The sequence below is a fragment of the Pelmatolapia mariae genome, linkage group LG16_19 (genome assembly GCF_036321145.2).
Source record: "Pelmatolapia mariae isolate MD_Pm_ZW linkage group LG16_19, Pm_UMD_F_2, whole genome shotgun sequence".
Classification (NCBI taxonomy): Eukaryota; Metazoa; Chordata; class Actinopteri; order Cichliformes; family Cichlidae; genus Pelmatolapia; species Pelmatolapia mariae.
In genome coordinates, this window is record NC_086241.1 from 5,729,189 (window position 1) to 5,754,842 (window position 25,654).

At 40.2% G+C, this 25,654-nt stretch overlaps 1 protein-coding gene across 4 annotated transcripts in view; it reads left to right on the plus strand.

The window, feature by feature from the left end:
• slc4a3 (solute carrier family 4 member 3) overlaps positions 1-25,654 on the plus strand; it is a 69,296-nt gene that overhangs the window by 28,838 nt on the left and 14,804 nt on the right. For 3 of the 4 annotated variants that reach the window (XM_063497801.1, XM_063497802.1, XM_063497803.1), the window contains 13 exons: positions 1,362-1,588; positions 12,386-12,531; positions 14,271-14,451; positions 14,672-14,807; positions 20,230-20,413; positions 21,190-21,292; positions 21,467-21,651; positions 21,850-22,069; positions 22,911-23,126; positions 23,218-23,366; positions 23,466-23,660; positions 23,745-23,927; positions 25,546-25,635. In XM_063497801.1, the coding sequence (XP_063353871.1) occupies positions 1,362-1,588; positions 12,386-12,531; positions 14,271-14,451; positions 14,672-14,807; positions 20,230-20,413; positions 21,190-21,292; positions 21,467-21,651; positions 21,850-22,069; positions 22,911-23,126; positions 23,218-23,366; positions 23,466-23,660; positions 23,745-23,927; positions 25,546-25,635 (2,215 nt within the window). Of the gene's footprint in view, positions 1-1,361; positions 1,589-6,859; positions 7,603-12,385; positions 12,532-14,270; positions 14,452-14,671; positions 14,808-20,229; positions 20,414-21,189; positions 21,293-21,466; positions 21,652-21,849; positions 22,070-22,910; positions 23,127-23,217; positions 23,367-23,465; positions 23,661-23,744; positions 23,928-25,545; positions 25,636-25,654 lie in introns of those variants that run through there. The other variant, XM_063497804.1, reaches the window with a different exon arrangement.

Sequence of the window (25,654 nt, forward strand, 5' to 3'; positions counted from 1 at the left end):
CATACTTTTATACACAAACAGTTACAATCACCTCATAAACTGCTCTACCTTTAGCTGTGCATCTCTATTTTGGTCTCCACCAACCCATGAATGTGTCTTTTTTCAGGTATCTGACCATTAGCAGCTAGCTGCTAAAGTTAAGCTAGCTGCTAAAGTTGTCTGTGTGTGGTTGATATGTTGGACAGGTAACAGTGTGTTCATTAAAGATTATATTGCTGGAAACAGCTGCCCACTGAAGCCGAAAACACAGCTGATTAAAGCAGTGGGAGGCTATTAAAGCTGTGGGCCATAAAACTGAAATACAGTGCTAAAAGATGCTAAAACACTGTGGGGAAATACAGGGATGAGATTAGCTGTAGGATTATCATTGTGAGCAAATTCTTTCACACTACACCAAGTCTTTTGTTAAGCTTTCATCCACTTAATTATGCAGCTTTAACCGCCTTTTGTTATCAGTTTATCCCTGACTGCTGTCTGTTTCACAAGGCAGAATTTGGCAGTGATAAAGCCTATCACAGGAGCATGTTGCTGGTTACATTTTCCTAACAACAGTCATAATTTAGCATTTTATCAGGTTCAAATTTATTAAATACATTTTGGTTTATATTCAGTGCTTTCTGTTGTTTTCTGAATTTGAAACCTTTAACTGTGTGAATACTTTTTCGTGCAGCAAAACATATAAAACAGGCTCGTGCATATGAGAGCATAGGCTAAGTAAGCTGTATTTTTAGATATGTGATACTTGTCATTGGAAGCCAATAACATTTATAACCCATACGTGCAGTTCTTAGGGCAGTTATGATCCATTAATGGTTCCAGCTGAATCATTCATATCTGGCTTGCTAACACATACAATATAACCATCAGAATATGAATTATTTGGTGATGCTTTGAATTATGCATGGAGTTTGCTGTTGGGAGGTCAGGGGCGCCATGGCGATTCAAGTCCTTGTCTCTGCTAATGGCTCGCTGGATAAAAGCACAGAAACAAGCATCATGCCTGAGCCATGCAACGTTTCATTGCTGTGTTTGAGTGAGCTCAGCTGAGGATGACTCAGAGGCTTGGAGAGGAGATCCAGGCCTGTTGTTGTGTTGTGAAGCCCTCTGTTGGTAAAGTAACCACAGTGCATGAGCCAAGAGAGTATTTATCAAATGATTTTAACATAAAGTATGTTAATACTTTATGTTAAACTATACACATTATGTTATACTATAATGTGATTCTTTATGGTTGATTTGTGGACTACATTGTGGTTCATATTTTGGTTTTGAAAACAATAAAATAAAGCTCTTTCATAATGTCAAAGAATTAATTATAAAATAAAAATTTCATGAGCCTAACTTATTGTGCTCTTTGTCAGTGTTCCCTCAGGATCAGATCCCTCAAGTTCAATCACACCTCATGGCTGGTTCCGCAAGAAGCCTGTCCACCACCGTCTGCCGGGCACCCAGCGAAGCAACTACGACCTGCGGGAGCGGATCTGCATCGGCAGCATGACTGCCCTGGAGACTGCCGTCTATCAGCAGGTGCCCACTGATGAGGCTGAAGCCCAAATGTTGGTCAGCGCTGATCTGGATGACATGAAAAGTAAGAAAAATACTACACTGCATTTTTAAGGCAGTTTTTGTTCAACCCAGTATCACAGAAAAACATGTAATAGACACGTGTTCCACTGTGTCCATTTCATGCTTTGCCTCTCCAAAGTGTGAAAAGCACATGAATGCAGAAGTTGCAGTAAGATGCAGTGAGATGCAATACCAGCAGAGGGAGATATTTTATTGAAAGCAACATGAAAATAATTCAATTCAATTCAGTTTTATTTATATAGAGCCAAATCACAGCAACAGTTGCCTCAAAGTGCTTGATTTATAACCGCGGGGAAGCGTTTAAACAGCCATTACTCACACATTTACATGTACATATTTAGAAAAAAATATAGAATTCAACTTGATCTAATAATGCTGTGAATAAATCGATTGGTGTGTTTAGTACTTTTCACTGGACAGCATCACAGACGGCGATGCTCTGTGTCACTCTATTTTATTACCATTTCTCCCACATCATGTTGACGAAGGTGTAGAAACTCCTTTTAATAGAGTGGAGACATACAATGCAGTAATAGAGAGAAGGACTGGAGGGAGGCTTAGGGCAGGAAGATAAAACCCGGTGGAGAGGAAATTGGTAACAGCGTAGAGGGGTAAGGGAAGAGTGCTGCTGGCTGAGGTAAGTCAGCCTGCAGGCTGCTGGAGCAGGAGCAGGAGGGCGGGGTTGGCAATGGCCATAGCAATGAGAAAACGAGTGAGGAGGTAAGAGGAGATTTAGAGCAAATTGATGCAAAGACCTGTTGAAACCTGTGTGTGTTTGAAATGCTGGAATAACTGTCTGTTTTCAGGTAGCTATGGTATTGTTTTTATTATTAAATGCAAGTCAAATAGGGGTTTTTATGTGATTATTGGGGACAATACAAAAAAATAGCCTTTTGAATTCCTCACTGGTGTTGAGGAAAAGCTTTGGAGCAGGACAACGGTAGATCGTTGTCTCCATCTCTGAAAGCACCTTCTGAGATGACTCATTTTTTCTTATCACCCACGCCACAACAGTGATGTGTGTGGTGGTGGAGGAGGGAGGGGAGTCTTTGTGAGCTGCCTGTATTGTTATATATCAGCCAGGGACTATGTGTGTTAGTGTATTATTGATGTAAATGCAGTGAGTTAAAAATGAAGATCTTTACTCGCATCAGTGCTCTGATCTGATCGTACGTGGATATGACTTCAGACTCTTGGCTGTGTGCACCTCACAGTAAAGGAAAGTCAATGTCAGTATGTATTAATCCTAACAGAGAGCTGGATACGTTTCCCTCGATGTTATCTTGAGTGTTGTTGAAGACATAATAAAGCCTGCTGCTTTGACTACAGATTAAATGATTGAATAGAACCCTGTTTCCTTCTCATTAAGTGACTAAATATATCCAGAAATAACAGGACATTTTTGATGACATAATAATAATAATGTGTGTTTTGGGTTTGCTGCCCTCTGCTGGCTCTGAAAAGTACTTCAGCACAGCTGTCCACTATGCTTACATATATATATATATATATATATATATATATATATATATATATATATATATTTTAAATAATTGAATTTTGAATATTTGAATATTGATCGAAATAACAAGAATATTAATGTATTAAAATCACATTCAACAGTTCCTTTTATTTAAATATCTTTAAATTTCAAATTCTTACATTTAAAAGCATAGCATTGCACAGATTTAAAATACTTTAGTTCCAGATTTGTAGTATAATTGGCTCTAACTAATGCTTTTGATGCAAAAAAAAAAATAGGAAAAAGTCTACTAAAAAGTGTATTTTGTTTCAGCAGTGCTTCTTTTAACCTAGATAGCCTGCAATATTTATTGACTCCATTTCTTCACTGAGGCCCAACATTGACAGGTTTTGCTGTTTTGGCTCCATCATGAACATCCCACACATCCTGTCTCATGAAACCAGCCCACACAGCCCCACGTATGCACTGTTAAAAATAAGCCTTCCAAAACAAAGGATGGAGGAAGGAGGAATTACATTATCGACTCATAATTTTTGCACATGTAGGCTGTTCCTGTAATAAAGTCTTTGTTTTTATTCAGTTATATGTCACCATGCTTTACATATATTGCATCCTTAACAGCAGTTGGCTTCATATTGTAATTTGTAGCACAGTTATGGAAGTAGACATGAGCTACACTTATTTTTGCACTCCATACTTCATTTTGTTACGATTAGTCTTAATTGTGGGAGACTTTTTTTTTACCACATGTTGCACAAAGCATCACTTTAGGAAGGGAAGGTCCATACTTAAATGCTCAGAATTAACAGAAAGAAATTGTAAGTGATAATAAAAAAAATAAATGCTAAAAGAGGATTTTTTTTGAAGCAAAAGCTTGTATGGCCACAGAAATACTCTCTCTCCGAGCATCAGGGGGCTTTAATTAACAGAAGCCTGCAGTCGATTCCCCTTCAACGCCGACCCTGCCCCTGGCTTTTCCTGCTTTCCCAGAGCAGAGCAATCATTGACTGCTTAGGGCCCATCTAGAAACAGAAAAACAGGGCATTGGATTTGTAGTGAGTGATGCTTAGAACATGGAATGGCCATGTATATCATTAGTGTGTGCTCCCCGTTACGCTTTGGTAATTTGCCCTTCAAGTACACTGACAGGTCTTAATCCGTGATATGATTTTTATCAAGTGGGACAAGTTTGCAAGAAGTCACACTTATAAAACCACGTGTAGATGAGAGTGAACACCTCAGCACAATGAGCACACCCGAAACCCTGGCTGATTAGGTCCCACACCCACTTTCACACCTTGGCTCATGTGATTAGAGGATCACCAGGGGGTCCTTTGTCCCTCTTTGGGGGGATACTCCCACTTGGTTTAAATCTGGGACTCTCGGCCATTTGACCTTAGAACTGAAGAAGCTTCTCGGATGAGAGGTGAAACGTCTTCAAGCAACTTAAAGAAGTCCAGACGCTTTCCTTGCAAACTCCTTTGACCTCAGCAGGTCATTCATAAAACACAGTTTTTTGAATACAGACACAGTCGGTTTATTTCAACAATGACATGAGCAGCACAAATAAACAGGTACTCTGATAAGAGTATGTAATCTAATATAAAAAAAGGACTGAAAAAAAGGACCATGCGGTTTCCTGGAGGTTTTGACAGGAAAATCTGATAGCTCAAGTAGAGTGTGGGATTTATGAAGAGAAGAATTGTTTTATTATAAACAAGTCTGCCTTTATAACCCTGAAATCTGGTTAACAGATGTAGGGATATATAGAAGAAGAAGAACACAAAACATTATTTACTGTCAGATCAAATTGCATACTAACATCCTAATAACTAAGTTAATGCTGATGTGCCACATGCATTAATGAGGGCATGGCTTTCATTTTTCCCTGCATGCTGTGAGAAATTGCAGGTATTTATTAAAGTCAAAGGAAAGAATCAGACTCACAGGAACCTGTGAGGAACAACAATTATTCTATCATGTTTCAGTTGTATTTTGACATTTCAATATGTCACTTAACAGATACACAAAATACACAAAAGTTAATGTTTGATGTTGCTGAGCTGTGTGTGTGCAGATTGGTAAGTAAAGGCACACCGAGGTTTTTTCTCTTTGTATTATGGACCAAACTCTGCAAATAGACCATATGGCCTATATTAGACTACTGTGCTGATTGTTACACTGATGGCAGATGTAGTGTTACTTGAAAATAAAAGTATTAAGGGCCAAAATTATGAGGGGCTTCACTCTTAAAATTCAGGGTGAGGACTCGGTGAAGAGCTACGAGAGAGCCAGAGCTTTGGCACCATGCTCACAGCTTTGAGCGAGCCACCCACACCAATTACACGCTCATTCTGCTAACAACTCCCCCCTGGCATTCCAAATAAATTAACACTCCTAGCAGCAGCTATCACCAGCATTCTAGGCTCAGTGGAGTTAGAGCTTAGAGTTGGAGGGTTTTTTTTTGTTGTTTTTTGGTGTTAAATGGTGGACTAACAGCAGTAAGATGCATACTGTAATTCTTAGTACCTGTGATTAATTTAATAACTAATTAATTTATTAATTTAATAGTACAAAAGTTTTGTGTTAGCATAGACCAACAGAAAATCTGGCCAAACACTAGTTGTGTTGACAGCTGTAAGGTAATAAAATCAACTTGAGGTATTCTTGATAGTTTTTCAACAGCATATTCAACAGGATTCAAAAAGACACTTCTTAACCGGAATGGGAATATGACCTCAGTAATGTTAGTCTGCCTGTTTAAATATCATTATTTAAAGCTTAAAATATCAGAATCTGTGCTTCAGATGTTTAAAAGCAATGTGACACTCTTTGATGTTAATATTCAGGTTGGGACGTTTATGGGCTGACTGTTAAATATGGTGATTAATTAAATAATGCTGGGACTTAAACTCCAAGATGAGAGGAAGAGTATAATTTTTGCAAATATTTTTGGTGGAGCTGCATTGCAAATGACAAGCCTGTGGTTGCTGGCATTCGTCAGATCAGTGTTTTTTGCAGCAGCACATCATACAAAGCTCGAAGTGCTGCTGTCGGTCTTGTGAGACAGCAAAAAAATGGAACAATTTATGAGATTCTCTAATGGAAAAATAAGGTATGCATGATGGAAATCTTACAGTGCGAAGTTCACCCACTAGACTCAGATTATTGTGCAAAGCATCGTTTGTTGTTAAAGAGAATTCGCAGTTTTGATCAGACAGATCCAATCTAGCAAAAAACCCGTGCATACACACAACACACTCATGCAGGCATTTGTACAAATGCAGAGTGAGTCACAAACCCAATGTTCAAGCATGGTGAATGTCCTGTTCAGCTCACATTGGTGCACCTGGTTTGGCCAATGAGACCAGGGCATCTCGGGGGGATGCATTGGTTTCCATAGAGATGCAGGGACAGGAAAGGTGCAGCTTCCTCTAACAATTAACGCCGTTAAACAGTATATCCTCAATGCGGAGTGCAGAAGTGGGTATTCTGTTCTTCTCATCAGATAGGTTTAATTTCAGCTGGTGTATTGTTTGTTTCTCAGTATGTATTTCTGCATCTCTCTTTGTGCTGTGTATGTGTGCTTTTTCAGTTTAATTCAGTTTAGGTGGAGACCTTTGGCCCTTCTACACATCACGTGGTCTGAAAGTGATTGCGGTGCTATGGAAACAAAAGGCATCAATCTCGATCTCTGATCCGCTCTTTCATGCTTTGCCAGCAACCCCAATGATCAATAGCGTGTGGACATTGTTAGAAAAGGGTGGTGCCTCCATTCAGCTGACAGCTGATGGTCTGTTAAAGTAGACCATCCCTTATCAATAAGTGAGTTTGGATTTGCAGCTAAAGTGGATGTCAAAATCTTTTATTTAGCTCTCTGATGGTGGATCTAGCAGAAGGTTACTGCCGAAGGGTGCTGCTCCAGCTTTGCATTTGGACTTAAGGCAAAAAAGTGTATTTTTGTGACACTGAGGATCTGCACATGTGACTAACTTATATTTTTGGAGTGAAAGGAATATTGAATATTTTGATTGACAATCACACAGATTCTTTTTTTGTTCCACTTTGATGCACGCAACTTATTTTTCAAAAGTTCCTACTGTGACCACCAACTGTTTTTTTTCGCTCAAGAGTCGGTTAGCTTGGACTTGGGTGCTATTGCACAACCAACACAAAGAGGCAGTTACATCCAGACTCTTCAGGTCAGTAGACCAGGGAGAGCAACGGCATTCAAGAGTTGGATGAGCAGCGTGTCCCCTTGGAGAGAGGTGGATAGGAGGAGGTACCGACCGTGGAGATGACAGACATTGAGGGACAGGAGAACCAAGGAACCAAGAAGCACCATGGACCAGAACGACGTTGCAGCACCCAGAAAGGCTTTGGAACCCCAAAGCAACACCAATTTGAACACCGCAGCTCATTTTCAATCGTGGATGGATTTGAGGATTTTGAAGAGTTTGTTTTGGATTTTGATGATTATGACTTGCTTGAGTCAATCCACAGCCAGCTGGGGTCACCCCTCGAGCCTATCCGTAAGTTGGGTGTATTTTCTGTGGAGGTTCACCACTCCTGAGTAGGATTTCATCTGTTTACATGATTGATATTTGACAGCACTGACAGTTACGTCATGCTTCCGAAACTCTGATGTAAACACATCGGGGAATTCACATGGGCAAGCATTTTATTCTATTTTTACATGATTAATCAATGGAAGGGAGCTCACTTGTTTCCATTGATCGTTTAGCCTGCTGCTAGCTTCATTATTGGCAGTAGAGGCTCATTCATGGCCACACACTGAACAGTGTTGTCCATGGTATTGACCGAATTGACACAGTGCTCGACTACTGCTGTTTCCTACTTTTCTATTGATCCAGTGGCTCCTATTTGGCTTTGGGCTCATCCACAGCTAGAGCGGAAAGACATTTCATTGACAAACCATGAGTGGTTATGCTTTTTTAATCCCTCTGTTGGCTTTGAAACATGGCGTATTAGTGCTGTCATGATGCTCCACCACATGGATGAGAAATTTTGGGATGAGCCTGAGTATAGGATATAAGTTAAAGTTAAAACCTTAATTAGGTTATAATGTGCATTTGTGGACTTCTTTTTACCTTTCCCGAGGCAGATGAAAGCACTGGGGTTTATTTTTGGGGTTTAAAAATACATTTAGTTCTTTATTACCTGTTTTAGCAGATGTGTCAAATTATGATTCCAACCAAAGTGATTCCTTTACCTTTAAACATGTTGACGGCAATAAGGTGTATTTCAACACAAACCATGATGTTTTTTTTAACCCAAGGCCAGTATTTTTATGTGACATTAAGTGACAATGAAAATGTACAGTGAGAGAAAGCGAAAAGTAAACAGTGAGACAAAGCAGTGTTGGTGTCATAATAGATAGAAACTTTTTATCCTTGGACTTTGAAAATGACAAGTAACTTCATGTAACTTCTTGTACTGGCTCACTAAATGGCAGTTATTTTTTGATATCACTCGTATAGATATCAGGATTCCTTTCACACATGAGGGTGGAGTTCACGAGCTGTCTTTTAGATTAACTTTATCTTAAGTGGCTGGTTTCTTTTGATTTTTACTTTCTTCCGTTCACATAATCTGCGTAGCCCTCTGCTTTTTATAGGGGATGATAATGAATCTTCTAGACTGCTAGTAGGTAAATTAAGACACCTGTTGCCATTACCTGTTTGTGATTACAACTGAAAATAGCTGTTCAATGGGCTGATGATGTCTCACTTTTTCAGACTAATTCCTTACCCCCATAAAATGGAATTCATTCCTCATCCCAAACCAATTCCTGAATGACTGTCATTTACATCACTCTCAGCTGTTAGCTTCAGGCCTTTTGCCTTATGTTACCTGGGATAGACTTCAGCCCCCCCATGACCCTGTGTGTTGTATAACAGGTTAAATCAGTGGATTGGTGTTTTAGCGCTGCTACCATGAGTCTTAGCATTTTGAGCACTGCAACTCAGTACATTGTTGCTTCATTGTTGAACGGCTAGCGTACAATAGTTTTATTTATGTTATTTATTTGTATTATTTTATACACAAATTCATGGTGTTAAAGACCGTATTTCACAACATCTTCTTAACTACTGCCTGTGGGTTTGTATAACTGGAGTGGTGCCACTATAGGCTGGATTGACATGAAGCCAAATTTAAAATATGTAATTTGAAATGTTGCATGTTGGCATTTTATTTAAAAAAAATTCTTTCTGCTTCTCTTTAAAGAATGAATGTGTTTTAGAACGTGTCATTAGAAGTTAGTATCATTAGAAGGCATAGCACACATTTTCACTGATTATGCATATGATACCCACTTTTATCTATTCATAAAGGCATAAAAACCTAGATGACCTCTAATTTCCTGCTTCTAAATTCAAATAAAACTGAGGTTATTGTACTTGGCCCTTAAAATCTTAGAGATACAGTGTCTAACTTGATGCATACTCTGGATGGCATTACCTTGGCCTGTGAGGAATCTTGGAGTCATTTTTGACCAGGATATGTCCTTCAGGGCGTATATCAAATAAGTATGTAGGACTGCTTTCTTCCATTTGTGGAATATCTCTAAAATTAGAAACATCCTTTCCCAGAGTGATGCTGAAAAAACTAGTACGTGCATTCATTAATTGTAGGCTGGACTACTGTTTTTCACTATTATCAGAATGTCCTAAAAACTCCCTGAAAAGCCTTCATTTGATCCAAAATTCTGCAGGAAGACTGCTGAACGGGACCAAGAAAGACAAAATATGTTTTGTTTATCCTGGCTTCTCTTCATTGGCTCCCTGTTCAATCTAGAATTGAATTTAAACTTGTAAAATAATCATTCCCCCTTTTATCTTAAAGACTTCATACCACCCCATTAGAGCACTTTGCTCTCAGACTGCTGGTTCACTTGTGGTTTCTGGGGTATTTAAAACTAGAGTGGGAGCCAGAACCTTCAGATTTCAGGCCCGTTTTCTGTTGTACAAGCTTCTAGTTTGGTTTCTCAAAACACAGTTTTAGTTAGATTGTTACACATATGACAGTGGCCTCAGTCTGGTTGTGAGCCACTGCAAAACATCAGCGGTAGATCTCTCCGAACAATACACAAGCGATTGTTTTATATCATCAGGGTTATACAACGCCCCTTCATGCGTTAAACAGATACAATACATGCATACGTCAAATCAAAACCACAAACGTCTGTTAACGACTTTTGACATTTCAGAGAAAGACTGCTTTTAAGATTAGACTTTAAATTTTCATTTAAAGGAAAGTGATGTAGTTAGAGCTGTGACACGTGACCCTGAGTCCCCTTTAGTCATGCAGTAATAAGTCTAGGCTGCTGGGGGCTTCCCATGATTAGTGTTTCTTCTTACTCACCTTTTTTTTTTTTTTAGCCTCCCCAGGAGGTCAAAAGGAGGTTTCTTCCTGTTAAAGGGAAGAAATGAGCAAGCGACCCTCTATGTCGCTTGCTCATAGAGGGTCCTCTGATTTGGGGGGTTTTCTCTGTTTTCTCTTTATTATTGTAGGGTCTTTACCTTACAATATAAAGCTCCTTGAGGCAACTGCTGTTGATGCGTGAAGTACCGAATGAGGCTTAGTTGCAAGTGCCAGGCAGTGGTTTGAGTATTTCAGAAACTGCTGATTACTGAAAAATTTTCCATAAATCTAGATGTAGGGTTGACACAGAATCCAATGAACAGCAGTTCTATGGATAAAAATGCCTTGTTGATGTCAGATGAGTCAGAGGAGAAAGGTTAGACTCAGAAACTAAATATAACCACTCTTTACAACCAGTGCAGAAGAGCATCTTTGAACACAATAGTTCAAACCTTGAGGCAGAAGGGCTAAAGAAGCAGAAGACCTTACCAGGTACCACTCATGGCATCTAAGAACAGGATACTGAGGCTACAATTCACATGTGCACACCAATAGTGGACCAAGGAAGATTGGAAAGCATTGTCTGGTCTGATGAGCCCTGATTTCAACTGTGACATTCAGATGGTACGGTCAGAATTTGTTGTAAATAATGGTGTGGTGTAGGATATATTTTCTTGGCACACTTTAGACTCCCTGGGACCAACTGATCAACATTTAGACACCATCCCTTTATGACCACAGTGTACACAACTATAGGTGGCCGCTTCCTGAAGGATAAAGTCTCATGTCACAAAGGTTAAATCATTTCAAACTGGTTTCTTGAATTGATATGTAATGGTATTTTTTATTTAGCAGATTAAGGAAGGGTTAAGGATTAAGGTGGGTCTCAAGCCACTATGGATAACCTACTATGGTTCAGGTATCATTGGGCATCTGAGTCACGGTTTCTCTGCGAGTTTGAAGGAGAAAGTCTGACATGGGTTCAACAAGTTCAAGAAGATGGATAGAATGTCCTTTTCACCTACACTGGAATGCCCTTTCTTTGCCCTGCCCTGTGGTGAGAAAAAAAAAAACAGCTCATCCAGATCAGCTGAGGCAGTTCAAACAAGGCCAACCTTCAGAGGTTTTCGCCTGGAAGACTTTACAAAATAAAATATAGCTTAACTTCATTTTCATTTCCATTCTCTCTGTTTCCCCAAGGAAGGCATGACGCAGCAGGATGGAACACTAACAGCAGTTTGTGCACACACAAACACTCGGCCTCCAGCTGCTCAGGGAGAAAAATTAAAAAAGACAGTGTTTACTCAGGAAGAAATTATTTTCATGCACTGGCCGCTCTGGCTGATCGGCAGCAGTACAGTCCACCATTACTGTGGCATACACAAACCCGATCCACCAACCCGTGTTTCTTTAGTTTTGTAATGAATTGTAAATACATTATGATAATCAGAACTTGAAATCATTTCTCTCTAAACATATTTCCACATATGTGGGAAAGCTATGTTAGCTTTAGATTTCCATTCCCTTTATTCAAATTTAGGGACCACCCAATCTTCCCCCTCTGTTGAATGGAGAGTCGTTGCCAAGGCTGCCTCATTATCCAAAATTCAATAACATGTGATTGGCAGGTTGAGGAAATTGAATTTGAATATAGTTTTTATGAACTGACAAATGTTTGTGCGTAAAACCTCCTCTTCTGTAACAATTTCCTGTTCCACACAATACTGTGTAGTCTGTGCCTTATGTTATTGGACGTTCCAGTATGGAGCACATTTTTTAATAAAAGGACACTTGATGTGTTAACAGTCTTTAAAAAAAAGCATTTCAGCCTACCTCTTACTAAATGTACATATTCGGGTTGTTTACTAATAATCCAGACATCATGACTTAGCAATTCTGACCTCTTACATTCTGATTCGACAACACCAGGTCACAGATTTGAGGATAACCCCGGGGTGCGTCGGCACCTGGTGAAGAAGTCGTCCCGATGTCACATGAGCCGAACCAGCAACAGTTCTACGCCGCTGTCCAGCCTGAAGAAGAAGAAGAGGGCTGCGGAAAAGAAAACTCACGAGGTTTGCAGCGCGGTGACAGCCATGTTTTGTTTTGCTTATTTTTTTAATCACATGCAGTAGCATAGCTGGTGTTCTTTTCACCGTGTTATAGTTTTTGTTTTTTGTGCGTCAGCATGACAAAATGTGGTCCTGGAGACATATACTGTTGCAGTGACACAGTCAGATGTGAGTACTTTTGCACATGTGCTGGGGCTCACAGCCTCGTGATAGTTGTTTCTATGACTGTGAGTCTTTGATTTTATTATAATAGCATCATAAAGAAACTTCTTTGTTTCATGAGTGAGCTTTCTTTGAATAGCTTGCTTTGTTACGAATTCTACCCTTTAAAACAGTGTTAAATAATTTTGTGTTGGCACAGTGGCAGAGATAAACAGTGCCAACAACTGAGATTGTTACTGACGTTTTTACTGTGTAATAAAGGTGCTGCAGGGAATACATGTCCTTAAGGAAATGTCTTGTCCCTTAACTAATAAGTGATCCAAAGGCTGCTAGCAAGTTACAAAAGGAGACACTGTACAATGGCTTTACCTTTTTTGCCACTAACATCTCCCTGCTGCTCTCCAAAAGTGATGGATGTAGCTTCTGTGGCTGAAATGATCATTTAATATGGAAGTGCCTTTAACCCGCATTGTTTTTAATGGCCAGCAGGGGGCATCTCCTCTAGCTACATAGTGAAACTAATTTCCATAGAAGTCTATGGGAGAACAGCCCTCATCTCGTGACCTGTGACCTAAGTAAACACCTTTCTCACGAGTTCATGGTTTCAAGTCTTGCTGATTATAACATGATGTGCTTTTTGTGAATAATGGTCTTCATTACAGTCAAAAAAGAAATTAAATCCAGGTATATTCAGTTAACAAGTTGCTATCATTTAAATGTCTCTTGTGTTTCAGTTTCTCGGTCAGACTGGCTCCTTTTTGAAAAAGCTGGTGCTTCTAGAATGACCTTTGCTAAGCAATAAGTTGTGTCACGATGGCTTTATCCATTTACAGTCTGTGTTTGAAAAAAGGTTGATGAGGGGATTGAGAAATAACCAACATGCAGATATAAGCTGTAGGCAGACAAACCAAAACTAAAAGCTTGAAAAGGCGAAAATAGATCAGCAATGCTCAGGGGAATTGCAGAGTTGGGGGATAATTTTGTGTATGCTTTTCCCCTTTCTCACACACAATCCTAGTTAGTATTAGTATAAGTATTGAGCAGTAGAGCTTTAATTACAGGTCCCAAGTGTAGTCTTACTGTAGCTTAAGCACAAAGTGCATATTTGTTTCTTCTGAGTTTGACAGTCAAAAACAAAAATTCTGTTGCTCTGAGGAAAAAAGTCATTCTTTTAAAAAATGTAACAGATTGTCCCTCCAGACCACTTTATTCTTCTTAGTTCTGTCCAAAGACAGCGAGTACATGATGCACACAGCCTTTCTCTTAGCTGGTTGAGTGTGCTGTGTGCACTGTCTGTCTTCAATCATTATTTTATTCTTTCTCCGTGTATGTTTTGGTAAACAAACTGTATTGAAGATAGGAACTTGGAAAAGAAGTTGGGGGGATTTTCACAGCTTTAAATGCGTTCCAAGGAACTTGATCATGGATTATAAACAACGTGATAGACATGTTTTTCCCCACTGAGTTACACCCTCATAACACAGTTGTCAAACATATTCCAAAAGTAATCTTAGACAGGTACGTGTAACGGGTCAAGCGTGTGCTTTAGCGCTTATGTTTCTGCCCTGTTTTATCTCCAGTTGTTTGTGGAGCTGAATGAGCTGATTGTGGAGAAGGACCATGAAATGCGATGGAAGGAGCGTGCTCGCTGGATCAAGTTCGAGGAGGATGTGGACGATGAGACGGACCGCTGGGGAAAACCTCATGTGGCCTCACTGTCCTTCCGCAGCTTGCTGGAGCTTCGCCGCACCATCACACATGGTAAAAAGCTCCTGCGTGTGTCCAGCAAGCATCAGGTTATCAGTCATGCGGTTTATCGTATGTGCAGCTGAAATGAAATTCACAAACATAACTGTGATATGCAGAAAACCGCAAATTGTTTTCTGCTTTGTTTCAAGCTAGTTGCTTAAAACTGTTTTTTCTTCTTAAGACTGAATAAAGTTGCAGCAGCAACTTGTTTGGGTTGGCCTTTCTTCTCTAGGTGCCATCCTATTGGACCTCGAACAGACCTCTCTGCCCGGCATCGCCCACCTGGTCGTGGAGACGATGATCATTTCCGATCAGATCAGAGCCGAGGATAGGCCCAACGTTCTTCGGGCCCTGCTTCTCAAACACAGGTCAGTAACCAGGCCGACACTAGCATTAGGCTGTGCCTGATTGAATGCATCACCATTTCATAACATTGTTTCCTGCGGTGGTAAACATTGAAGAACCACAGTTCAAGGAGAAGATGTTTCAAGTTCATGGAAAAGAGATGAAAAATAAAAGGCAGAAATTCATCTGCGATGCTTTTTTTCTTTGCCACTGATGAAATCCTGAGACACTGTCCATCAGAGATACAGAGAGCATGAAGAGAGACAGAGAAAGTGAGCAGTGGCAGCGAAGCGAGCTAGAAAGTGAATGAAGTGAGGGAGGGAGCGGCAGCGGTGGAAGCAGAGCAGTGAATGAGAGAAATAAAAGTTATTGTTTTCCCCGATTGGTTTGCAGCAGTTTAATTATAAAGACTAATTAAAATGCTAACACCACCTTCGATTTTTGTAACACAGGGTGTCATCCTGTGCGCTGCTGCTGCTTTATGTTTGTAGGCGTGTGTGCCAGTGTGTGCACAGATAGAGAGCAGAAAAAAAGATGTGACTTGGTGTGTAAGTTTTTCCAAAAGTTCTCATTGTGTCAGGGGACACAGAAACAAAAAAGAAGAAAGTTCTGAACAAACCATTTAGCTTTCTTGAGATATTCGAAAGGAGTCTGGTTAAAGCTCTTTTTGACTTTGTGCCTGACCCTGAGTAAAGATCATATTAACATGTAACACACTTATGTTAAGAAAAGGTTGTTTAAGTGTTCTTTATGCGTTTGGATTTACAGTAGCTTAATGAGAATGTGCTTCCTTAACATGTTTATCTTTGGATCTTTGAGAAAAAAAGCTTCCTGTTTATCCCTTGACTCCTGTTTCATGAGATATGCCCTAAAATCAGTGAGATTTAGTTGGTTCTTTACCCATGTATTAACCAACCTGTCAATTTAGGGTACTGTGGATGCAGCTTTGTTTACATTCTGACCCTGGATTGTAGGTTTGGTCGTATGAAGAATTAGATCCAAGCCTTCCTGCTCATTAATCATTATCCCACAGAGGAGAGAAAAAAAATCAACTCAGGGGAACTGAGCTGGGAATTTCCAAAAAGTGACATTTAACAAGACTTGGCTCATCAACTGCTGTACTTCCCCCGGGTTGACTGAACTGCAAATGTCAAGACTGGGCTGTATCTGTACTGAGTGTTAAAGCCTGTGCTGTTAGACTTAGCGTTTGAGTCTTCATTGTGTGGTCCTTCCTGGATGTTTGATCTTTGCCTTTGTTTAAGACTGTTGCTGATTCCTACGCACTGAGAGTGAAAAGGAGAGTGTAAAATGTATGTGTCCCCAAAATTCACTTTATAAATCCAGGCTTACTTTTTTTCCTAAAAAACTATGTGTTTTCATTTTAAATGTTTCCTGTTTCTTTCTAGCTGGCTCAGCTGTTATTTGAGCCGAGGAGTTTTCAGCGCTTTGTTTTTTTCTGCATTAGTAAGTCTAAGCCAGCCACTGCTGGATCGATGGTGTTGTTGGAAATTATTGGGTGTGATGCTGTTAAACCAGCGGAAGTGTATATGAGTAGATATGGGAAGATGGTGGTAATCATAGGACACTAGAACGTGCTTTTAGTTGTCATAATCCGAATTCCAAAAAGTAATATTTAACTAGCTATTCACAAAACACGTGAGGATATAGTTACTTACATCCTGTACCCAAGTCAAACAAATAAAAGGATGTAACTGTGACTCCAATGCTCCCTGATATTGCCACTCATTGATTTGCCCTGGCATTGACACGACAGCTAAACTGAGATGATACATGTGGCCTATCGAATAGTGCTCTATAACACAGCGAATTACATTTTACAGTTACATAACTAGTAGGGGTGCAACGATACACAAAATTCACGGTTCGGTTCGGTTCGATACTTTGGTGTCACGGTTCGATATTTTTTCGATACAATATAATGTTCATGCTTTTTTAATTTGTCATTTATTAAAATTATAAATATATATTTTAACTCAAAAGTACAGTTTTTAAATTTAATGTTGCTGAAACGACAAAGTAATAAAAACATAAATATCTCATGGAGAAATCCCTCATCTTTGGAAAAGAGAGTTTATTACAGAGAAATGGCTCTTTCCAAAGTAAAAGCTATACTATACGCTTCTTCTGGGGTATATTCTCAGCAGCATATTAAACATATCAGGTCCCCATAAGGAGAATAATGTGCTAACGGCTGTCTAAATGACACGGGTAAAGTCTGTAGCATGCGTGCTTGTTGTTTTTGTCTGCTTCCACTTGTCTTCGCACTAGGATGATGTCGGAGTATGCAGTCATATTCGTTGTGTTCCCACTAGTGCTGTCAGCGTTAATCTGAAATGACATTAATGCCACAACACGGCAAATCTCCGTTAACGAGCTACCGCGGATCGCCCCGTGCGTGGGGCTGGACAGCGTCAACACGTTAACGAGCAAATTGCGCTAAGCACTAGTTCCTACCCATGTAATTGAGCATTGCGTGGCACATCCGACATACTGTTTTACTTTTGTCCATGATGCGCTTACCTTCAGGGTCATACTTCACATGAAGACCAAAACAGTTCCAAAGGCCAGATCTGAATGAGGGTGGGGGAGGTTCAATTTGCCATGTTGCAACGAGCTAAGCTTCTGTCTTGCTAGCTTGCGCTGCGCTCAGTGGATCTGCGCTCAACAGTGCAGCCTAGGCGGAGTAGTCGAACGCAGATCCACTGAGCTCTCAACACAGACAGCATCGTCAGAAGAAAAGTTGATAAAATAAATTAAAAATTTTGTATTGTTCGATACACATGCGTACCGAACCGAAAGCACTGTATCGAACGGTTCAATATCGATACGAGTATCGTTGCACCCCTAATAACTAGAGACTGGAAACAAGTCGAGTAAATGTTGGCTACATTACCAGAGGAAAGACGAGCCCTGCCTGTCAGAAGTACATACAATGTTGCCATCTTACTCACAAAGCCTCCAATTAATATTAATAGAAACAAATCTAAATACTGTTCTGCAGCTTATGACATTTAACTCAAGAGCTCCTGTGACTTTTGCTTTCCTAAAATGATGCTTTTGTACTTAGGTGGAAGTAGTATAGAAAATAAGATAAGGAAGACAAGCACTGCCTCGTTCCAGAACAACTTTTGAACTTGGAGTGAGACAGTTTTGTCAACTGGTGTTGAATTTTCCCTCACGCCTGTTATTGTTATACTTTACAAGGAGCTCAGAATGTCCCTTTTTTCTCCTGACTGCATAGAACCTCAGTCCTGCCGGTTCCCCCCCTTTTTTTTTTTAAGGCAGAATGGTACAGCCTGGATTTGAAGAAGAAGAATCTCTCCTGGATAATGGTGTGGTGACCTTAGTTAGACCCATGGATTATAGCGAAAAATAAAATATCATAAATTTAACCGTGGCAACATTTACAGTTTTTTTGGGTTTTTTTTTTTTTACATATTTTGCACACATGCTCACAAAGTGCCACAGCAGATGCACTCAGAAGAAGCAGGCCAGTGGATGTTCTTAGCAGCGGGCCTTCATGCGTTCATTCCATATTTCACTGCCTTTTCACATAAATTCCCAGCATGTCACTGGCTGGTTCCACAGGGAAAAGAACACTCCGTCATTAGAGTCATCGCTAGGCTAAAAGATCAGATTTATGACGTGGAATAAAATCACACTGAGGTGCTGCTAGGATTTAGCTCATCGCTTACTCAGACCACTTTAAGGATCCTTTGGAAACGTTTTGTGTGCAATTGACTTCAGTGTCACACTTCGTTCTTTTGTCTTGGGGCACTGTCTCTTCCAATTTGAGCGCAGTCTTATTGGACCATGTGGACCTAATGAGTGAGGTGATGTCACCAGTGGACTGAACAGTGATGTAATGAAACTTGGCCAGTTTGGCATGCTTAAAAACTCGTCTTTAAGTGGGGTGAAATGTGCTTAACATCACAAGCAAAGAAAGCAGAGAAAATGAGGGCTACAAAGGTCAGTCTCTGGCTCTTTTATTGATACCGTAATGCAAATATCACGTTAATGTGTCAACTCAAATTTTCCTGAAACCGCTTTCTGATTAGCTCGACCTGCAAAGCGGTTTAAATTTGGAAGGATTTTGCTGATGACTTTTCTAAAATTTATGAGCTCCACTGCAGCCGCATGAGGTAAAGATGGTCAACACATTAAATGAACAAAAGATGGATTAGGTGAATAAGAAGCACAGCTGTTTTGAGCATTTCTAAAATCCAGGTAATTCTGCAGCCCACTTAAAAATGATTAAGCTGTCCTTAGCATTAGGCAATTGAGCATGGATATTTTTGGCCTGGAAAACAGTAGTTATTAAATAATAGTAAAAGCAGCTGCACCTTCTGGAGGCTTTGAGTTAAGATTATATTTCTGATTCTTACCTTTGAAAAAGTGCTTGCAGAAGCACCCGCTGGAATTTCAGGTCTTGTGAAAGTTCACGTAGGTATTTATTAATGTCATGGACTTCAGCCGGTGAAAAATGTTGACATTTACAAGACCTCACTTGCACCAAATTTGGTTCAGACTATTTCCGTTGTTCTTATTCCCCTGAATGACCCTTATCATTTGGTATCACAAGTTCTTGGCTGTCTCCAGCTACGAGCAGGCTCGTAGCTGGAGACAGTTAACACTTCATTTAATTTTGGAGGTGCCGCCTTGTTGACAGAAACGTGTTTCCGTTCTAAAGCAGCAACAAAAGTAAGCACAGTTGGGGGAGTTGTTGGTAGCATAATCCCATAACCTTCATCTCGAGTTCGACCACCTCCTTTTGAAGGTAACTTTCTTGGCCTTTCACTTTTACTCGCTGACTTTTGTTTTCATTCACTGTCTGGTTAGATTTAGGCATTGAAATGTTACACCGGTAGTCTATTTTGTACCACCACAAGTATGAGTCTGCATGGGTTCAAGTGTTGGAGATAGGACCTGAAATCCCCATCTCAATGTCCAGCCTCCAGTTTTCTATCACTGTGCAGACCTTTCCTTGCAGACAGTATAGGATGGCAGTTGCTGGCCATATCTATGGATGAGATAACAACTGCAACTAGCATTTCGAAATGAGAATGTATATAACAATTTGATAACTTTGATGATCTCTTAGCCCTTTTTTGGCTCTCACATGAGATTGACTTTTGGGATTAAAATGAAATGAGTGGACAGGTGTTGGTTGCTTATATCATCATTAGAATCTGCTCTCTTGATGTGACCCTAATCTCCTTCACAGCCTTGGCTGTGCTTTCGTGCATTCTGCTAATTTGCAAAAGCCTCCATGTTAAGATGCTCATTGCTGTTTAATATTGTGATGTTAACTTTAATCACATTAACATTTTTTGCAGTTTAGTGAAAGTGTCACTGCACTCATATTGCAGGCATAGCTGGAAATTCACTTTTTATACTTTGTATATATATATTTCTTTTTTGCAGCCATCTAAGCGATCACAAAAATCGTTTTCATCGCCACCACTCATCCGGCAGTCTTCATGGCAGCTTCAACCACAACCACGTCCACGACACCAACCAGCCATTGGTGTCCGAAGAGCACGATGAGCACCACGAACACAAAGGACCCGTGTATGATCCCAAACAAGACGTTTTTGTTAGCCTGTTTGTAAGTTTTCTCTTCTCTCTCTTTTTAATGTGTTACACGTTTGTCAGTGACTCTGCAGTTAACGTCATTTACACAGCTCATTTGATTTTTAAGAGGCTCCTGACAGAGATCTGAGAAATATGGGGTCTCGGCGATGAAACAATGTGACGTCGTTGAAACAGTGCAGGCAGACAGCGCGTTAAATTGGCTCTACCAAAGCCAAAGTGAGTGATTAAGTAGCTCTGACAAGATCCCACCAGGGTAATTGGACTCAGCTATCTAAGTGGACGGAGATTAAAGGGACGCTGAGCTGTCTTGTTTTAGTTTATGGTTTGCATTAAGTTCTAAGAAGCACACAGTGAGCACAGATTTTGAACGTGGTTACACAAAATTCCTGATGTGAGGCCCGTGGCTCTCACTTTGGCCTTTGAGACGCTTCTTAACAAGGTCAGAGGTCATGTAGGTAGTTCTTGAAGTCAGAGAACGCAGGCCTCCCTGCGCCACATGTGTTGAGTTAAGTTCTTAGTCAGCGTTCAAGTGCTTCTGGTTAAAGCATCTTGAAATATTAGCTGTGAAAACTTGTTCCCCCTTAGCTTAAAATGTTGGCAAATTTAAACCAGCCTATTAAAAAATGTTTTTCAGGCATAAAAAATGGTTTGAAATGAGATGTGACTGTTGATACCTGCATTCCCACAAATGTAAGAATAATGTCACATTATTAGCGCAGTTCTTTGTTATATCACATCACCCTGGCTAGCCAGTAATGTGGGTAATCTTTGTACTGTTCTTCCTCCAAGAAATCTCTCCACCCTCTGCCGGAGACTCATCCAGCCACAGCCAGATCTATGAAACTTCTCGCCAAGATTCCCAAAGACGCTGAGGCGGTCATTGTTTTAGTTGGTAAGCTTTGGGGACAGAGTTTTTCTTCTCTGTTTTTATAAACCACTGGGAGAATAATGTTAATTTCTTGATTCAGCTGTGCCTCACAAACTGCCACTCTCAATATTTTTCTTGTGATGTACATCAAATCAGTAAGCAGGTTTTTTATTTCTTTATTTTGTCCTTTTCTGTAAGGTTGTGTTGAATTTCTGGAGCAGCCGGCTATGGCCTTTGTCAGGCTGAGCGAGGCAGCCCTTCTGGAGTCGGTGCTTGAGGTTCCCGTCCCTGTTCGATTTATTTTTGTCCTTCTCGGTCCCAGTCAGTCCAACATGGACTATCATGAAATTGGACGTTCTTTCTCCACTCTCATGTCAGACAAGGTAGCCTCCAAATCTCATTCTAAGGCTCTAAGGTGTGTCATTTTTTACTAATAATGATAATCTGCTAAACCAAAATAGTTTTGAATCCTATAATATCTTTCCAGTGATAGAAAGTGGGGGTTAAAATTGGACAAGTCACACAGATTTCTAATTGTCTTGCTTATTCTGTCGCGGCCATCCACTTCTGTTCTGGATTAGAACTTCCATGAGGTTGCCTACTTTGCTGATGACAGACAAGACCTCCTGAATGGCATCAATGAATTCCTGGACTACAGCATCGTGATTCCACCGTCAGACGTGGAGGGAAAAGACCTCCTGAAGACAGTGGCTGACTTCCAGAAACAGATGCTGCGGAAGAGAAAGGAAAGAGAGCTAAAGAAGCACAGCTCCTTAATTGGAGTAGAGTCAGAAATCAAAGGTAAAAAATAATGTACTTGAATTGTTCCAGTCAGCACTGGTTCAGAAAAGGCTGGGAAACTTCAGTGAACAACTAGACACCTGGACACTTGAGACTTGTGTATTAGGGCTCAAATCAACAAAGGCTATCAACAGAAGAAATGTGTCTAAGCTATTCTCATGTCTGTTCTCTTCTGTAAGTTCTGGTGTTTTCATAGAATCTATTGTAAATAGAAAAAAATATAAAATTCATTCACTACCTTGCTTTTTGGAGGAAGAAATTATTAGATATGGAAGAGCAAATGAATCGTTAAGTTATCAGCTAAATGCTAAAAAGCTTTGTTAGCAAGGAATGTGCATAGACTATATAGACAGAAACCAATACAAGCTAATTAACAACCAGATAAAATACTAGAATTTTGCTTACAAAAGCTAGACTTCTTGGATGGCCTTCTCCAAAAGCAACCGGCAGCATAAATATGGTCAAAAGGTCCACATCAGTAACTAGCAGAGGTGACGCCTCATAAACAGCTAGCATCAATCGCTACGTATTTTAGCACCCACTGGTCAGTCACAGCAGTAATGCACTAATATTTGCAAAAAAAAAAAAAAAAAGCAGCAATAAAATTTAAGCATGGAAGATAAAGCACATAATTTACCCCCTGTACAGCTGTTATAAAGGAGACGTTTCTTCCTACTATAAAGTTGGACATTTTAAAATGAGGGTCAAAAAGAAATGGCTCCCTTTTGGAGGTAACATCAAGTGGCCAGTTGAAGAACTGCAGTGGTTTATTGTTTTTACTCATGGATGGTCCGTGGATATTAGTTTGTTCATGCTGTGATGCCTGTATGAATGCCCACAGAGGTGAGTCCTGAGGAGGAGGAGGAGGGAGAACAGGAAGTGGATCCATTAAAGCGCTCAGGAATGCCGTTTGGAGGTTTGATCCACGACATCCGCAGACGTTACCCGCAATATGTGAGCGACTTAAAAGACGCCCTGGACATGCAGTGCATTGCTGCTGTCATCTTCATCTATTTTGCCGCACTGTCACCCACTATTACCTTTGGAGGCCTCCTGGGTAATCAAAACTTACTTAAAAGATATAGTCCATATTCTTTGATGTACTGCATCTAATTTGTCTATCTCTGTGTGGCTACTTCTGCATACAGGAGAGAAAACAGAGGGCATGATGGGAGTGACTGAACTCATTGTTTCCACTGCAACTATCGGAGTTATATTCTCACTGCTTGCTGGACAACCCCTTCTCATCACTGGCTTCTCTGGACCCTTACTGGTGTTTGAAGAGGCCTTCTATAAGGTGACTTTTAACAAGACAATGACAACACAAAGCCTCCCTCTTCATATCATCCCATGTACATTTTCTCTTGTCAGGTGATTAATCTGTCCTCTCACTCAGTTTTGTCAGGTCTACAACTTTGAGTACCTGACTGGTCGAGTGTGGATCGGCTTCTGGCTCATCTTCATCGTCCTGGTGATTGTGGCAGCAGAGGGTAGCTTCCTTGTCCGCTACATCTCACCTTTTACACAGGAGATTTTTGCTTTCCTCATCTCCCTCATCTTCATCTATGAAACTTTCTCTAAGCTCATCAAGGTAAGAATTTAAACAGTAATCAGTCCTGCAAACGCTAATAGAATCAGTCACACTGTATAGATTTACTCTTTTTTTTTCTTCCAGGTTTTTAAGGAACATCCACTGATGGCAGTGTATCCCACTGACGCCAGTGGGTCTCAAAATTTGGATGGTCCCATATTCAACCAGCCTAACACTGCTCTTCTATCTCTGGTGCTCATGATGGGTACTTTCTTTGTTGCATTCTTTCTCAGGAAGTTTCGAAACAGCCGGTTTTTAGGTGGCAAGGTAATAAACTTCCTTCAACCCTTTCAAACAAATCATATCATACTTCTCATAAGAATATAAATGAACTCTATTGGGCATTTTTATTACATCTAGTCTAAAGTGAATGGACTTCTTTATGTTTCATGGAGACAGGGGTGAAACCACTGCGATACCTTGCCCTCACCCTATCATATGATTTATTAAGGTCAGCTGACACGGGTTGTGAGTGGGGGTTGAGGCGCTTGGGAAGAGATCTCAAGACTGCATTGTAGGTGGCTGACAGTTGGTGTCATAACCCACCGCATCTGTTTAATTACGGTTGTACACAGGGCACATAGATGGCTTCTTTTACTCTTCTGTCAAGCCCACTTTCTTCTCGGTCCAAAATGAACATTGACATTGTCGAAAGAGTGACCTTTACCCTTTAGGTGAGGGTGTACAGTACAATGCTGCTCTGCACAGCATGCACTGTGTTGTTATCTTGTGTTTGGGAGCTTTTGTCCTTGAGTTAAACCAGTATTTGTCTGAAGCTGCAGCTGGGTCTAAAGTACAATGCTCATGATAGGGTGAGGGAAGGTGTCACAATGGTTTCAGCCGAAACCTCTGGTGATGGTAAGGACCCACACCTTTTTTCACACCTTGACTCAGGTGAGGTCAGCAAGCCTCACTAAGGTTTAAATACCTCTCTGGAACTCTCTTCCATTTGGTTTTAGAAGTGAAGACACCTCTTGAATGAGAGGTGAAACATCTTCTTGAAATTTAAATTTCATTTACTTTCTAAATAAATACATATTTTACTGTATATGTTAAAAACGGTATTGTTTAAACTTCATCCTCTGTGGCTTTTCTGCATGCTGTTACCACTAAATATTGTGGAAAGGTGTCCAAACCTCAGCTGGGATGTGTGACATGCTGTGAAAGAACAAGGCCCATATATGAAACATTGCTCTTTAGCACTCCTAGTGGTGGAAAAGTTCAGCGTTTATGTCAGAAGGTTGATTCTGTCCATCTGGACAGAAATGTTTTGTCACTCATACAAATGTAATCTTCATTCGCAGTTGAATGCATAATGACTGTTATGCAACTGTACCATTTATAACTTTGGGAAAACCTGCAGTGAGCTAAGACTGAATAACTCACTTGTTCCAGATGAACACAATCAACTTTTTGGCATTTCCGTACCTGGATGACAGAGCATGTATCAACTCTTCACAGTTTATATTTGAAGGTAAACTGTAGCTTAAGATGAGATGGGGTGGCTAGGCTGTGGATTTTTATTCAGCTGTGTGATTTCAGATCGTAAATATCTTTGTCTCTGCACTGACACGGTTATGTGCAATTATTCAGTGATGCAAATACGTTTTTAAGCTTCTGTTTTACAGACAAACTACTGCTGGCTAGTCTTGATAGCTAAAGTGGTTTGTTTTGATGAAAAAAGAGCAGATCAGTCATATAATTTATACTCATTCATATGAAAAGCAATTCAAATCAGCATTTTTCCACTCAACAGTAAGTTGTTCCCTTCTACGTGACTTCTTTCTTCATAATCTTTGACTTACGCTCAAGTGATGTTTCTCTTTATGAGATCTGGGATGTATTTTCACTTTTAATTTAATGTTTGGTTTCTTGATATCCCCAGGCCAGAAGGATTATCGGTGACTTTGGCATCCCGATCTCAATCTTAGTTTCAGTACTGGTGGATTACGCCATTACTGACACTTACACACAGGTAGCGTCACTGCTAATCA